The following is a 15,669-nucleotide window of genomic DNA, read 5'->3' as shown; positions in this document are numbered from 1 at the left end:
TCCCGAAGTCATAAGAGAAAGAGAGTGCATCACTGCTGAAACAGTGGGCGCACACGAGCCCCAGAGCTAGAGAAAAGCTGGACGGGGCTGGGGGTGGGGTGCAGGGGTGGAGGGGCGGGGAGGCGGCTCCGGCTGCGCCACGCTGTCCAGTCTTCCCTCCCTCCTTCCCTGCCCCCTCCGCTCCGGCCGGAGCCCTCCACCCTACTGGTGGCCTACAGGGCACAGGTGAGGCAGGACTGGACAGCTCCTGCTTTGATCGCTGGGCTCCCGATCCCTCTCCAGCTGCTCGGCTGCCCGGAGGTCTGCAAATTCTGCCCATGTCGGGGCTGCAGAGCACTCCGACGTGTCCCATAATGTTTCCAAACTTGGAAAGGGCGGGGGAGGGCGGGAGGATGGGGAGGGCGGAGGTATGCAGACAGCGAGTCAGAGTTTCCCTTGAAAGCCTCAAAAGTGTCCACGTCCTCAAAAAGAATGGAACCAATTTAAGAAGCCAGCCCCGTGGCCACGTCCCTTCCCCCTTAGCTCCCTCCTCCGCGCCCCCGCAGGCTCCTCCCAGCTGTGGCTGCCCGGGCCCCCAGCCCCAGCCCTCCCATTGGTGGAGGCCCTTTTGGAGGCACCCTCGGGCCAGGGAAACTTTTGCCGTATAAATAGGGCAGATCCGGGCTTTATTATTTTAGCACCACTGCAGCAGGAGGTTTCGGCTAAGTTGGAGGTACTGGCCACGACTGCATGCCCGCGCCCGCCAGGTGATACCTCCGCCGGTGACCCAGGGGCTCTGCGACACAAGGAGTCTGCATGTCTAAGTGCTAGACATGCTCAGCTTTGTGGATACGCGGACTTTGTTGCTGCTTGCAGTAACCTCATGCCTAGCAACATGCCAATGTAAGTGCCTTCAGCTTGTTTGGGGGAGACTGGGGAGAGAGGTTAGATGGGAGGGCACCCTGTCCTGAAAAGGAAAACCTGTAACCTGAATTCCAGGTACACTTGGAGGGCAGACTCTTAGGCATGTGGGAAAACGCCGGATTTGATAAGAAACGTGGAAATTACTTTAAAAAATGAAAACATAAAAGTCTCGCCAAAAGTTAGGGAACTTTTTTTCTAAGTTCAGAGTGAGACAGTTAACTCGATCTGGATCCTTAGCTTGGTAACCCCCAAAAGGAGCGGAAGGTCATTCCCTAAGGATGAGATATTAACGACCTACAGGCCCCATCACCGTACTGATGTCCACCTTGTAAAACTTGAGGCCTGCGTTAGAAAGTCCTTCAATTGAGTAACATAAAACTCACCTCCCAAGAGCTTTTATCTTCTGGGCATTGTAAGGCTTGTCTGGAGGAGGAAGATGACGATGATGATGGTGGTTATAAGGCGCCCTCTGGAGGAAGGAAAATGAAAGTACAGGGGACAAGGCCTTAAGCAAATGGAATCCCAATTAAAGCTTCTACGGGTTTATACAGATTAATGATCAGCATTTCTGGTTGGAGCCTTTCCCAGTGGCTAGTCAGTGAACCCTGGAAAGAAGAATGGATGCTACTTGGAATGGGTACTTTCTGAAAAGTAATATAAGTGTCTCAATTCACTTTCTAGTCATGGAAATGGTAACCTTTTTTTAACTCAAATCTGCTCTAAATTTTGTTGAGCCGAGAATTACCCCTTTGACATGTTCCCAGTGATAATCAAAGGTTATGAATGCAACAAGTTGAGAAATATCAACACTGACATGAGACTCAAGAGACCGGAGTTTTTCCCATGACTCTGACACCAATTTGCTGCGTGACCTTGGGCAAGTCAAACGGCCTTTTCTAAACTGTGAGACAGAGATTATGGGGACCCCAAGGTCACTTTCCAGCTCTAGGTTTTATGACCAGACTTTCATGTCAAGATAGAATGAAGAAGATCAGTCCGTTTTCATCTTGAAAATGGCTGCCAAAGTACTAGACAAAGATATTGACTAGATGGGGGATGGTATTGTCTGACCACACCCAGTACTCCAAAAAGTTGTTCCAACCACATTGCACGGTGTCTACTACCGCATAATTACTAATGAGTGTGTGTGTGCGTGTGTGTGTGCGCGCGCGCGTGTGTGTGTGTGTCTATCTCTCTGTTCCCCCTTCATTAACTTTTAGTGTACATACTGTGGATACTAGGGAGTAATTGCAGTGAACAAATTCACATTACCGAGTTCATATTTTTAATGAGATCTGAGAGTGGGAAGAAAGAGTTGGCTCCTAGAGAATAAAATGAAGGCAGACTTAGGGAAATTTGAAGGTGCAAAGGCAACTTACCTTCTGATCAACAACCAGCCACAGTCTGAAATAAATGTTATCAAACACACATTCTTCAAAATGGTCCATGTCTGAGTAATTAGAAGGCAAATTTCCAAAATCATAAGGGCTTCCGTTAATCAAGTCAGGCATAATTATTCTTCCTACTGATGGACACAATGAAGTAAACATATCATTCTTGTAATTTAACAGTAATTCTCATAAATTGCCCTTAAATGTCAGTGCTGGATGTGGTCCACCCTCCTGAATTGTGACTGTTGCAACAGATGTTCTCACTTCAAATAATGCACTTCTTGGCCACCTCATTAAAGCAATTTTAGGGGTGATTCATCCCATTGCAAGCTTGGCCTAACTTGTATCCTGTATTAACCTATAATTTTTATACTGTAGGAGAGGAATTCACTCTTTAAGGACTTATAACAATTATGGCAAAAGGGGGGATAGTACTTTTGTTTATTTTTTCCATTATTTTTCAAGATCTTTAATCCACAGTTTTTCCGTTTATACAAAGCTCTTTCTCAGGGACAAAAATGACACATATTGGTAAAATGACCTTACCTAATTTAAGTGAACTAATTTAAAGCAAAATTCAGATGTCTGAATTAATCCATCTTCACAGTTAATAATGTGCAAATAATGTGCAAATTAGACCTTTTGAAAAAGGATATTAAGAATAGTACAAACTCAATGAAGTACTAGGTAACTTCAGTGTTTTGTAAAAAAGTAAGTCGACTTCAATGTTTTGTTAAAAAACAAATTTCAATATAGAATTTTAAGGGAGCATACTTTCCTAAATTTTACCTTTTTTAGATATTTAGGTATTAAATATGAATCAAACTATAAATTACTTCCTCATCCATCTACTAATCTTATCTTACATTCAGTGATTCATCTTTGCACTTTACCAGTTAATTGCTAAGTATTCGAAATATCCTTCAGACACATTAATATTTCACAGCATTTATACAATAGTAAATAATTAACAATTTAATTCAAAATATATTTACATATTAATATTGCAAACAAATCACCCTGCTGATCCCTGCCATACTTTTGGCCTGCATAATTTCTAAGTCATTAAAATATTCTTAATAAAATATATAATTGGTTCTTTAATTAGGTAGATCAATTTTATAAACTTGTCTCTCTATTTGTTAATTATTGCTATTTATCCATGAGCTGATACTAATAATTATTTCCTACCTTTTCTTTTTTATCTGCAGCTTTACAAGAGGTGAGTAAAATTAATTTTAGAATTTTTTAAAATACTTTGATTCCCTTGGCTACAGTGATGTCTTCTCTTGGAAGGGAAGAAGTTACATTAATATTGACCATCCTAGATTCCCAAGAAAATTGTGAAGAATTTTGATAGTCAAAACCCTTCTGGCAGCCTTAGAAAGTACCCACCCAATTTTCCAAAATAGGCGGGGCTACTGAATAAGACTAAGTTTATAAAATACTCTTAAGAAATATAGAGTAAATAATCCAATAGAAGTTTGAGTTTTAGGATCTGCTACTATGAAGCAGAAGATTTCACTGAGCTAGAGAATCTTTTCACTCCTTTGGAATCATTTGCAAAAGCATTTATTGTTAACACATTCTTAGCTCGTGAATTGAATTTGAGGCATAATTACAGGTAAGTATTGATATGTACTTTTTGTTCTGTAGGTACATATTTTTATTTGATGTATTGGTAAAATTTTAAATTGTAGTTTGAAATATTAAACTAAGATAATAGTAAATGCATAAGGTAATGAATTGTGAAGGTATATTTGTTTACTACGCCAAAATGGAAGCTGTTTTAAAATATATATACAATTTTCTTCATAATAATCTTTGATTTATTCTTTTCTAGGAAACTGTAAGAAAGGTAAGAGTATAATACTTCTACATAAATATCTAAAATTATCAGGAATAACTTATAATTTAACTAAATTTATAGTAGACTATGGAAGGAAAATATCGAAATTTTGCTCACATGAATATGCATTAGCTAAAGCATAAAATAAAGTAGCTTTGATGTTTAAGATAACAGAGTTTAATTATCTTCCAGAATCATCTGTAATTACATTTATGTGATACAAACTGGTGATTTACATACAAAAGGAAAGAAAAGACTTGTTTTTATTCTGGAGATGGAAGGCATATTATGTTAATTATAGGTAGCAAAAAAGTTTATTTTAAAGGGCTTTGACTATATAAATGTGCTGTTAAAAATGAACAAAATGGTCATTTCATCTACAGTTATCATCTTATTCAAATGCTATGCATAGTATTAACCTAATAGTTGAAGACTATAGCAGCTTCCAATCCCCCAGCTGAAAAAAATTACGTATAATTACAATTAAAAAATATACTTTTATCTATTGCATTGTGTCAATTTTTTAGGTAGTATCTAATAACATTGTAGTTAGATCAGTCTTACCAACTAATTATTATCAAGAATGATTTGCTTATTTACTGGAAATTACTTATTAGGCATTTATTATTGTGCTGTTTGTATCTTTTCTGTAGGGCCCAGCTGGAGATAGAGGACCACGTGGAGAAAGGGTGTGTAATTTTTGAACTATAAAGGGCTTTACCCCATATTTGAATAGCTATATATTAGAAACTATAGGAACTGGCAACTGGCAATTTATAAGAATATCATGTATCCAGATAATTGTACACCCCTTTAAACAGGTAATGCACTGCAGAAGAAGTGAATGAGCATTATTACGTATAATCAATATTTGTTTTAGGTCAAAATTACCGTTAAAAAAGAAAAACTGTTACAGTCATATTATTTGCATGGCCTACTTTCTTTGTAATTTACCCATCCAACATATGCATAATGAAAATGTATCTACCTACTAACACAGTCCTCTCTTTAACATATTTGGTTTGCTTTTGAAGTAAGATCCCTTAGGTAGCTTGGAAGTAATAGTGAATTAGTAGTCAGTAACATGTTTCTCCACTCAAATTCATACATGTACAAGTCAGGCTTACATTTTATTTGTGGCATTATTAAATCTCCCTGCAATGCTTATTTGACATTTATAACTATGTGGTTTTGCATTATGTAACACTTTTGCCAATATGTGAATACCTATATCTTGTATCTGTTAGGAAGTGGAGACTTACATGTATTCCACTCAAACAATTTATTAGAAATAGAATTATATCAGTTAATTATTTTAATAACACAAGTAGTTAATGATAGTAAATCTATAGGATTTTCTATCCTATGATAAAGCAACCTTATTAACTGTCATATCAATTAATTTATTCACATGTAACATACCAAAACTATTGAATAAGTTTGTCACAGTCAGAGATCGGCAAATAAAAATACCATGTAAGTCCTTGTGCACTGTTAAACATGTGAAGCACACAGAACTATACATTTTGGCTATAATTTTTATATTTGAATACTGGAGCTTCAGTACGAATTAATATTCAATGGCTGAGATACTTCTTTAGGAAAGCTACTCTGTGATATCTTGAGAGTTATTAACCCTCTTTCTAAAATAGACTCATAAGTGAATGTCAACCAATGACAAATATAGTATATTAAATTTCCACCCTACTTGCACATAGAAAGGTCTGAACAACTGATCTTACCACATATAATTCTTAGGTTTCTACAGGGCCTGTCTAACCTGACCTTATTCACTTTTTACATACCAGGGTCCACCAGGCCCCCCAGGCAGAGATGGTGAAGATGGTCCCACAGGCCCTCCTGGTCCACCTGGTCCTCCTGGCCCCCCTGGTCTTGGTGGGGTAAGGTGTCTTAAGTATTGCTAACTTTTAGCTAATTTTAGTTTCTCTCTGTTGAAAGAAGGCTTATTGTGGAATTTATTTTTAGCAGTTAAGGGATAATTGTTCTATTTGAAAATTAGTATATTTTATTTCATTTATTTAGTTTCTTCACTCAAGATTCTGCTTTACCCATTCTCTTTGTGAGCCCTTGTCAATTACAGGACTGGTCTTTGTGTGCGCTGAAGTTAGCTGTGGCCATCATTACCATTATTTAATTTGGAGATTTAATATCTTTTATCAGTAAGGCACAAATAAGAGGTGTTACATAATTAAAGAGTTTGATTAGATTGAACTACATAAGTGAAATCTCTGATCTTAAGCAATTTCACAAACATCCTACGCTTTTTATTCTCCTTGACTTGAAGTCTGCTGAACCAACATTCAAAGCGGTTTTAGGTTTAATTTGCTTGAAACTAATTTGAGAAAAGTACATTTCCCTTTTTCATTAATATCTTCTTTTAGCTTTATGTCTTTAACAATGGTATGAGTGCCAAATGGCCTCACTGCAGGAAGGAAAACATTTTGCTTAATTGGTTAGCACTATGAATCAGAAGCCTGATTCTAATACCCAACTGTATGCCAGTAAAATAAGACCTTTCTCCCCCAAAGATCTTATTATGATTGCTTATCTATGAAGGGCATTAAAAAGCAGCTTCTTTAATAGAGCTACCACTATAAGAGAGATCTTTAACAGTAAAATTATTACCGTGAACTAGTTTTTAAAAGTTTTATCTTCCAAGGGGCATTTTAATTTTAATTTTCCTCTAAACTTGAAAACTCTTTATATCCTTCCTGAAACTCAGGCAAGAAAAAGATCCCTTAGTCATTTTGTGTAGCTCCAGTGGGGAAGGGCAACAGGTGAAAATGCGAAGATGTCCTCTTGAGCTCTGTCTAATTTATCAGGACAGATAAATCAGTAACATTAAAAGTTTAGAAAGCTTCAATTCCTCAGTGCAGAAGTAAAAGGTGGGAGTGAAGACACTGAGTTAAGGCAGAAGAAGGGATCAAAAAATAAGGTAGGGAAGTTCTCCATTTCAAAGAGATGTGGGCCAAGTTTTAAATGTGCAGCTCTCCAGACTTTTTAGGAATTTAGTTCAATATAGAATTTTAAACTAATAATTATATCAAAAACATTCCCCTCTTTAAAATAACAACAGAAAAATATTGACAAGTAAAATGAGAAAATGAACTACATGGCTAGTAACTAAAAATATTTTATATATACATAATATATATATATATATATCTTTTTTTACTCCTCTAGAACTTTGCTGCTCAGTATGATGGAAAAGGAGTTGGACTTGGCCCTGGACCAATGGTATGCTTATCTGTTTATCTTAGCCGAAAAATTTACTAAATAAAGAATTAATTATATGTCACATTTTACAATGCCATTTATTTAGCTACCTAAGTTAATACTCATACTTAGATCATATAAAAACAACTCTTTTTGTCTTCAAATTTATGAAAACATAAGTTAAGGAGTTCACTTTTCTTTACAAAAGTGCCTCATTAAGATAAGTCATATACTTATGTTCAAGAAATAATCTTTGGATATAGTAATCATAATTTGAGCAAATAAATTTAATTTAAAACAGTAATCACTCTGATTAATTTTTTAAATATTCTTTAGCATTGCTTAGAATTTTAAGCAACACTTAGAGACATAGAACTATTTATTAAGTTCTCTGAACTTGTTGGAAAGGATCAACAAGTTCTAGTCGAGCTAATTCATTTTAAAATGGGAGAATTTAAGCCCTTTTCTCAAGGTCGTCCAGGTAACTAATGACATAATTAGAACTAGCTGCCAGACAAGATGTCTAATATTTGATGACATCATGGTTTATGTACCTAGTCCTTGAATAAACCACTCATTTAGTCAATGAGTATTAATCAGGTACCTTCAATGGGCCCAAAACTGTATTAGGAACTGGGGAAATTACAAGGAATATGACAGATTCTGATCCTTCCTCAAGGAGTTAACAATATAGGAAACGTTTCTTTTTCTATATTTTGACAAAAATAAATTCTTTTTTAGTCTATTGATTGTAAATCAATATAGAATAGAGTATGAGTAAAAATCTAGCATTTATGTCACTGAGTACAAATATTCAGCACCATACCCTATCAGTGGAGCACCGCTTAGAAACATTCCCAATATGATGATGATGATGATGATGACTATTAACAAATGAAGCTTCTAACAAGCATTAGAGATGTTTGAAGGGAAAAATGCTAATATGAGCATGCGAAATGTGTACTAGCATATATGAAATAGAGAGAAAAATTGCCAAAAGTCAAAGTGTTAGGTTGATTAAGCACTACAAAATTTAATGGATACACACACATGCAATTTAGTGATTTTAATTAATTGTTTCAAAACTAAGGTATTTATCTGCCCAAAGTCAACATGGTCTTTAAAATGTTAATTTTACCTGGGCAGTGCACTTTTGAAGCTAGTGCTCTAGCTCAAAAGAAGATGTTCTGCTGGAGCTAATGGCCCACAGTAAGCTAATATACTCTAAGGGTGAGATAATATTTTCTGTAAATTAGAACTCTCACTTGAGAAATAATGTACCTTTAATTGATGACTTCTAATTAATTCCCTAATTTTTTCTGGTAATTTAAAATGTTCATATCTGAAATGAAAAAGTAGAGCGTTTCTTTTGGCTTTGTTTATATTGGACAGTTGAAATTAGTTGTTTCACCTAATGCTGGACATTAGTCAATTTTAAAGCAGTACCTATATCTCAAGAAGAAGCAAAAGGGTGGAAAGTAAAGAGCCACTAAATTTCATTTTTAAAAAGCCCACTAAGCTGGGAAAATTAATATGGATTTCAGATTCCCCTGTTTTTGGAACATCTGTCTTGGGGGCATAAAGCAGAGTATTTTACTTTGAAATATCGGTGAAATATAATTTAAGCTTGCACATCCACACACATGCACAGACATATGTAATCAACAGATATGTGTTTCACAAATAGGGAAGATAGGCAGCAATAAAGTATTAGTATTAAATATAAAGTATTAAAATAATTCCCCATGTTGGAAAATCAATAACTATAAAACCCCACAGGGTTCTTCTCTGAATTAATGAGTAATCATACTGTCTCACAGCCTCCACGAAATACACTACATTTTATGTAAATGAAATTGCTGCAAATACATGAAAAAATAAACAAATATAATTAGAAATTCATGGTGTCAAAGAAAATTATTTTTTAACGTATGCCTAAAAAGCTATTGTGATTGAAAAGTGACAGTTTCTTTTAATGTTGGAGCAATTTCTAAAACCAAATGAATGATTCTTATAATTAAAATGACATACATTTTAAATAAAATCCATATTATTTCACTCTAGGCATTAATACAGTAGGGTAGATTTGACTGCAGAGTCCCCATGGCTGATATCATGAACAAATTACTTGAGACTGGTACATGAAATATTTTCAGCATTACGAGGAACAGACCCTACGGATGAGCTTACACAGACATTGATTACTGCAAAGAGGAATCAAGAAAGTGTTTTCGGCGTATGAACTAGTAACAGTCTGTTTTACCCTACTTTTGTGCTACAGAAAGAACAAAGGGAAAAACAATCTTCCATCATTTGGGCCATATTTTCAACAATAATATAATATAATAGACTTTTCCAGAAGGCTGTTTCAATAATATTTTATTTTTCCTTCACCCCTCTTTACATCCACTTTTGTTTGACATTTTCATCAGTCACCAATAACCCTTAGAGGAGCGATAAGGTTATAACAAACTTCCCTTTAATCGTTAAGAAGGACTTTTGATTCTTTTCAATTTATGTCCATTGTGACAATAAAAATACCAATTTCTTAGCTAAATATGACATAGGAAGATGACATATGATCAAAAAAATCCAAATGGAAATGCTTCATCTGCTGCATATAAGACAATTGTATATTCTGCACTTGTGTAAAGACTGATTCACTTCATTGCATCCGTACAATCTCAATATGCCCAATCGTGTACAAGTTTAAGGAACCTATGACTGTCCCATCTAATTTTTACTGATTTCTATTGATTTGGATTGGGAGAAAAGGAAAAGCAAAGCGACAGAACTAGTGCAAGAAGCTTGAGTCCTTAAATTCTTCCTCGCAAGAAATAAAAACTATGGCATAAAACCACAACAATTCTGTTTGTCCATCACGAAATATCTATGGCACTGCTAAGTTGGTCATATCTGATGCCAGCCAACACCATGACTACCGATCAGTGCTAACTATTTATATATCTGTTTTCTTTACAGGGTTTAATGGGACCTAGGGGCCCTCCTGGTGCAGCTGGAGCCCCGGTAAGTACTGAGAGTTTATAATGCCTCTTATGCAAAAAGACAGAGTATTAAGAAATAAAGGCTTAGAGTATGACATTCTTTTCTTCTTTTAGGGCCCTCAAGGTTTCCAAGGACCTGCTGGTGAGCCTGGTGAACCTGGTCAAACTGTGAGTACATTTTTCCACCTTTGTGATCAGTTTTTTTCCTGGGAGTTTCTGAATATAACCTTAACGAAACGATGAGTCTCCCATTTTCTTAGGGTCCTGCAGGCGCTCGTGGTCCAGCTGGCCCTCCTGGCAAGGCTGGTGAAGATGTAAGTATTTACTCTTAAGCACTTTCAAAATGCTATTTAAATACTCTTGCCTCAACAAGATTTTCTAGATTCAAATTAAGTATTCTGCCAAAAGCTGAATATGCCTGAAAGAACTCTTAATATATGGGAAATGATATTTTAATGAAACATTAACTAACCTGCTTATGTTAAGGGAAATATTAAATATGTATCTGGATCCATATTTGTATGTGATAACTTTCTCCCCTTTTGTAAAAACCAAGATTTCCCCCATTTTGTCTGATAGTTTACCAAGAAGAAGTTGACTGTATGATATTTTCATGTTTAGGGTCACCCTGGAAAACCCGGACGACCTGGTGAGAGAGGAGTTGTTGGACCACAGGTGAGACTTTTTACATTGGTAGATAGGACAAACATCATAGGCCTGTAAGATAGTTGCTAAAACTAGCATCAATCTAAATGACGACATAGGTGTCACCCAAACTTATGACACGAATCAGAGGCATCTAACAAAGAAAAGAGCCTAGTAAAAAAAAAAAATGCATATACATTTTATTCATGCAAATAATGGAATACTAACGACAGCAAGCATACTATAAGCAACTAAATTGTGTTTTCTACAAACACCATATTCTTAGTTACATTAGAGTAAGTTAATTTGTCGTTCCATGCTTAAAGGTATACTAGACCTTGATTCAAAGCTTGAACTTTGATGAGAATAAATACTTTGGAGGGAAGAAGTAACTGTGTTTTTATTTATGGTAAAACATTATTCACCATCTTCTCCATTTCTTTCTAAGGGTGCTCGTGGTTTCCCTGGAACTCCTGGACTTCCTGGCTTCAAAGGCATTAGGGTAAGCACATTCTTTACTCAGATGAGAGAAAATGCCTATTAATTTTTGGAAAAAACTCAAGTATGTTTAAAATCTTGGGTGACATATATTCACTTTCAAATTCCTGGAGTTTGCCAAAGGGAAGAAAGAGTTAAAGAGTCAGATTTCTTGAAAGTAAAGTGGGGTGCAATTTTTTCAGTCTGTTCATAGTGACCAAAAAACAGGCTCACTACAGAGAAAATTATATGGAACACATATTATTTATTATTTACAACCATCTGAAAATCATAAAATTATTAAGGATGGAAAAGATGTGAGAGAGCACCTAGTCCTCCATCCTTCTCTCTCAATGGCAGGAAAGTTAAGTGACCTATCTAGGGCAATAGACTAAGTTTGCTGGGACCTAGAACACTGGACTTCTTTCTACTGCAGCAGGCAAGATTCACCCAGGAGAGATTAACGGCAAAGATATACAATTTTTATTTGACCAAACACTATCATGGAACAGTATTCTATAATAAGGCTTGCCTTTCAGGGACACAATGGTCTGGATGGATTGAAGGGACAGCCCGGTGCTCCTGGTGTGAAGGTAAATATTAAATTAGAAGCACTGTTTTTAAGCCCTTGATTGAAATTCCCCATGACCTCCAAAAAAGTATATTATACTGAAGATTACCCGTATTCTAAAAATTTTTTTTTCTTTTCTGTACTTCAAATCCCTCAATGATGGGGACTATGTGAGTCTGTGACAAAAGGTCAATTATTAATATTTATTTAATTCAATGTCTATTAAACAATTGAGACAAAAATAATATTAATAGTTTCTTCTTCCATTTTCTTTCCTCCCTCTGTAATTTCAGTGTCTCTCTGCAGCCAAAATAAAAGTAAATAAACATGTTATCAGAGATTGGAACACTCTATTATTTTAAACTGCAGATTCTCCTTTGCCACACACTAATTAGATAGGTACATTCATGTCACTATACACTTTTCAACCTCCTTCCTGTGATTTATCTGTGCACACTCAAAAAATTTTTAATTAGGTAATTAAAGTCTCAGAAGTGTGTTATCTCTTGGCTAGGCTCCTCTCTGACAGCGTTTTCAAGTATAAAATGTTCTCTTTCCTATTAAGGAGATAATGTGATATTAAAGTGAATACCAACGTAATTACAAATTAATGAGTAACGAATACTAGCGGGACCAGAAATGAACATGAATATGGAGAATCTGTTCTAACTTTCCAGCTGCCACACAAATGGATAAGGTCAAACTCATTCTCCCAAGAGCCCGATATAACAGCTCAGACTACTAATCACTGTATCATAAAATGTTAGAGCTGCAAGGAGCTTTGGAGACCCCCTCATTTTGCAGAGATGGGAAACTGAGGCTTAGTGAGAGCCATTGACCTGCCCGAAGTCACACATCTAGAGGTTAGAAAGTCATAGGCTAGAAATGATCCCCCCCCCCCCTGCCATTTCAATGCCTATTCCCAAATAATAGACTTCACATAGAATCCTGGAAATGAAGGGTCCTTATGAGGTCTCTTAAACCATATTTCCCCTATATCTAAATCAGATTATTCTTAAGAAAAGTTCTTTTACATGTGCCATAGTATTAAATCCCACTACTACTACTAGTACCCCAGTTTTTACTCAGGATAAGAATATAGATTGGAAATAAACATGATAGCTCTAAAAAATATTATGAAGCTTCAATTTTCATGCACATTTTATGAAAGTGGTAACACTGAGTATTCAAAACAACTTTAAAGAGGATAACTATTGTTACATTGAAAGTAAATTTATCCTTCGCCATCTCTTTTTATGATATTGTTTCTAATATATAATTGATATCCAGAATCTAAGGGAGAAATTGGGGAGGAGGTACACCCAAATAACCACATTTCCTTAGAACCTGAACATGTGGTACTATCTGAATAAAAACTCATGTTAACACATTTTAAAATCTGTGTTTCTGGCATAATTGAAAAACAATCTATATGTGTAAGAAATGTTACAAAATATATGAATGGTTCAAAGTGAAAAAAATAGGGTAAAATTGCACTATCAGGAAAAATAATTGTTATATTTAATGAATAAAAACTCAATCCTTCTTCTCCATGTAGGGTGAACCTGGTGCCCCTGGTGAAAATGGAACTCCAGGTCAAACAGTAAGTATTGACTACTTCATTGTAAATTTAAATGTGTACACTCTTTGTGAGATGGAACTTCTTTAATGTTCTTGCTAATCACTGTATTCTTCAGCATTGTATTCTTTGATATTTTTCTAATAGCCTTCTGATACTTAAAAGAAATCCACTACTGTTTAGTTGGAATTAGAAGGCAACTTATTTATTTTTAGTGTTATTCTTGTACAGGTTGGAAATTGAACAAAGCAAATGATGCCTGTGACTTTGTTTAAATTAGCATTCTGGATTTTATTGAAAATATTTCTGCTTCTAGGGAGCCCGTGGGCTTCCTGGTGAGAGAGGACGTGTTGGTGCCCCTGGCCCTGCTGTAAGTGCTTCCATTTCTTTTCAGTTTCATCCTTTTAAAAAAATCTTCTAATGACTGTCATTTAAGTTTCCACTTGATCTTCCTCTTTATTTTCTTCCTAGGGTGCCCGTGGCAGTGATGGAAGTGTGGGTCCCGTGGGTCCTGCTGTAAGTTTTGACACTGGGGAATTTGAAAGGAGTTGAGAATGTGGGGTGGGAGCTGTCTTCTTCATTAATCTCTTATGAAATAGCATCATTTCAGACACTTTACCAAACGTTCTGTGAGGTCTTTTGAAGGCTCCATTTATACGTAGTGTAAGCCATTTATAAGTACCTGAACTTTTGATTGATGTATAAAACAAAATCTCCCCACCCTGGATACCATGAATGTCTTGCCTTTGATGAGATCCTAATGACAACAGACTGGCTGTCAATTTTTTTTCTTTACTAATATAAATAGTGTCATGCCACTGTAAGCAACTTCGATCTTCTGTCATTGTTATTGTTTTCTTAATTTACTTGGAGGAAATTTCTTACCAACTTCTGCTTTGATTTCAGGGTCCCATTGGGTCTGCTGGCCCTCCAGGCTTCCCAGGTGCCCCTGGTCCCAAGGTAAAAACACTGGTGATCATTGTCACTACTTTGATAAACTTTTTACTGTGGTGTGAAAGATTGGAACTGTGTTTGCAGATACAGAGATAATTACAAAACAATTACCTTAATTATTGCTTCCCTTCAAAATGTTTTCTCACTCTACGTTTGAAGTAGATCGTTTCTCTGCACTGTACACTATGCACTGTGCCCATCGATATAGATGGCAACATGGAAATTGATTCTCCCAAGTTAGTTAGGACTGACTGAGAACCAGAGTCAATCACAGAGGGACAAAAGGAGAGGAAAGGTAGTAACAGTAGCCAAGATGGCAGAACCAGGCAAGGAAAATAGGAAACCAAACTCAAAATCTTGTTATAATAAAACAGGTAAGAAAAGTAATTGCAATTTTCATAAAACTTGGCATCTTAAAAACCGATATGGGCCAGGCATGGTGGCTCACGCCTGTAATCCCAGCACTTTGGGAGGCCGAGGCGGGGAGATCACGAGGTCAGGAGATCGAGACCACAGTGAAACCCCGTCTCTACTAAAAACACAAAAAAATTAGCCGGGCGTGGTGACGGGCGCCTGTAGTCCAAGCTACTCGGGAGGCTGAGGCAGGAGAATGGCGTGAACCCGGGAGGCGGAGCTCGCAGTGAGCCGAGATCGCGCCACTGTACTCCAGCCTTGGGGAACAGAGCTAGACTCCGTCTCAAAAAAAAAAGCAGATATGCTGTTTCATTATTTGCTGGTTAAATCTTTGGTTTAATTTCCTCTTTTAGGGTGAAATTGGAGCTGTCGGTAATGCTGGTCCTGCTGGTCCCGCCGGTCCCCGCGGTGAAGTGGGTCTTCCAGGCCTCTCCGGCCCCGTTGGACCTCCTGTAAGTAACCGTTGTCTTTAACCTTTATTGAGTAGAAGAAAACGAAAGTGGAGTAGGGAGAAGAAGAAGAATCAAGGTGGGGTCAAAGAAGAACAGAAATATTCCAATTAACTGATATCCTCTTTTCCTTTTCCTCATAGGGTAATCCTGGAGCAAACGGCCTCACTGGTGCCAAGGGTGCTGCAGTGAGTA

At 36.6% G+C, this 15,669-nt stretch overlaps 1 protein-coding gene across 1 annotated transcript in view; it reads left to right on the top strand.

The window, feature by feature from the left end:
- The first annotated feature begins 343 nt into the window (after positions 1-343).
- Positions 344-15,669, top strand: part of COL1A2 (collagen type I alpha 2 chain) — a 37,005-nt gene continuing 21,679 nt past the window's right edge. The window contains exons 1-18 of the mRNA XM_023226736.2: positions 344-882; positions 3,506-3,516; positions 4,138-4,152; positions 4,797-4,832; positions 5,952-6,044; positions 7,348-7,401; positions 10,363-10,407; positions 10,500-10,553; positions 10,646-10,699; positions 11,007-11,060; positions 11,479-11,532; positions 12,047-12,100; positions 13,637-13,681; positions 13,974-14,027; positions 14,129-14,173; positions 14,564-14,617; positions 15,379-15,477; positions 15,618-15,662. Of these exons, the coding sequence (XP_023082504.2) occupies positions 813-882; positions 3,506-3,516; positions 4,138-4,152; positions 4,797-4,832; positions 5,952-6,044; positions 7,348-7,401; positions 10,363-10,407; positions 10,500-10,553; positions 10,646-10,699; positions 11,007-11,060; positions 11,479-11,532; positions 12,047-12,100; positions 13,637-13,681; positions 13,974-14,027; positions 14,129-14,173; positions 14,564-14,617; positions 15,379-15,477; positions 15,618-15,662 (936 nt within the window). The 5' untranslated portion in view covers positions 344-812. The remainder of the gene's footprint in view (positions 883-3,505; positions 3,517-4,137; positions 4,153-4,796; positions 4,833-5,951; positions 6,045-7,347; positions 7,402-10,362; positions 10,408-10,499; positions 10,554-10,645; positions 10,700-11,006; positions 11,061-11,478; positions 11,533-12,046; positions 12,101-13,636; positions 13,682-13,973; positions 14,028-14,128; positions 14,174-14,563; positions 14,618-15,378; positions 15,478-15,617; positions 15,663-15,669) is intronic.

This window comes from Piliocolobus tephrosceles, chromosome 8, assembly GCF_002776525.5.
Source record: "Piliocolobus tephrosceles isolate RC106 chromosome 8, ASM277652v3, whole genome shotgun sequence".
NCBI classification, from domain to species: domain Eukaryota; kingdom Metazoa; phylum Chordata; class Mammalia; order Primates; family Cercopithecidae; genus Piliocolobus; species Piliocolobus tephrosceles.
The sequence above is the reverse complement of the archived record's forward strand: the minus strand, read 5'-3'. Positions and strand labels throughout refer to the sequence as shown.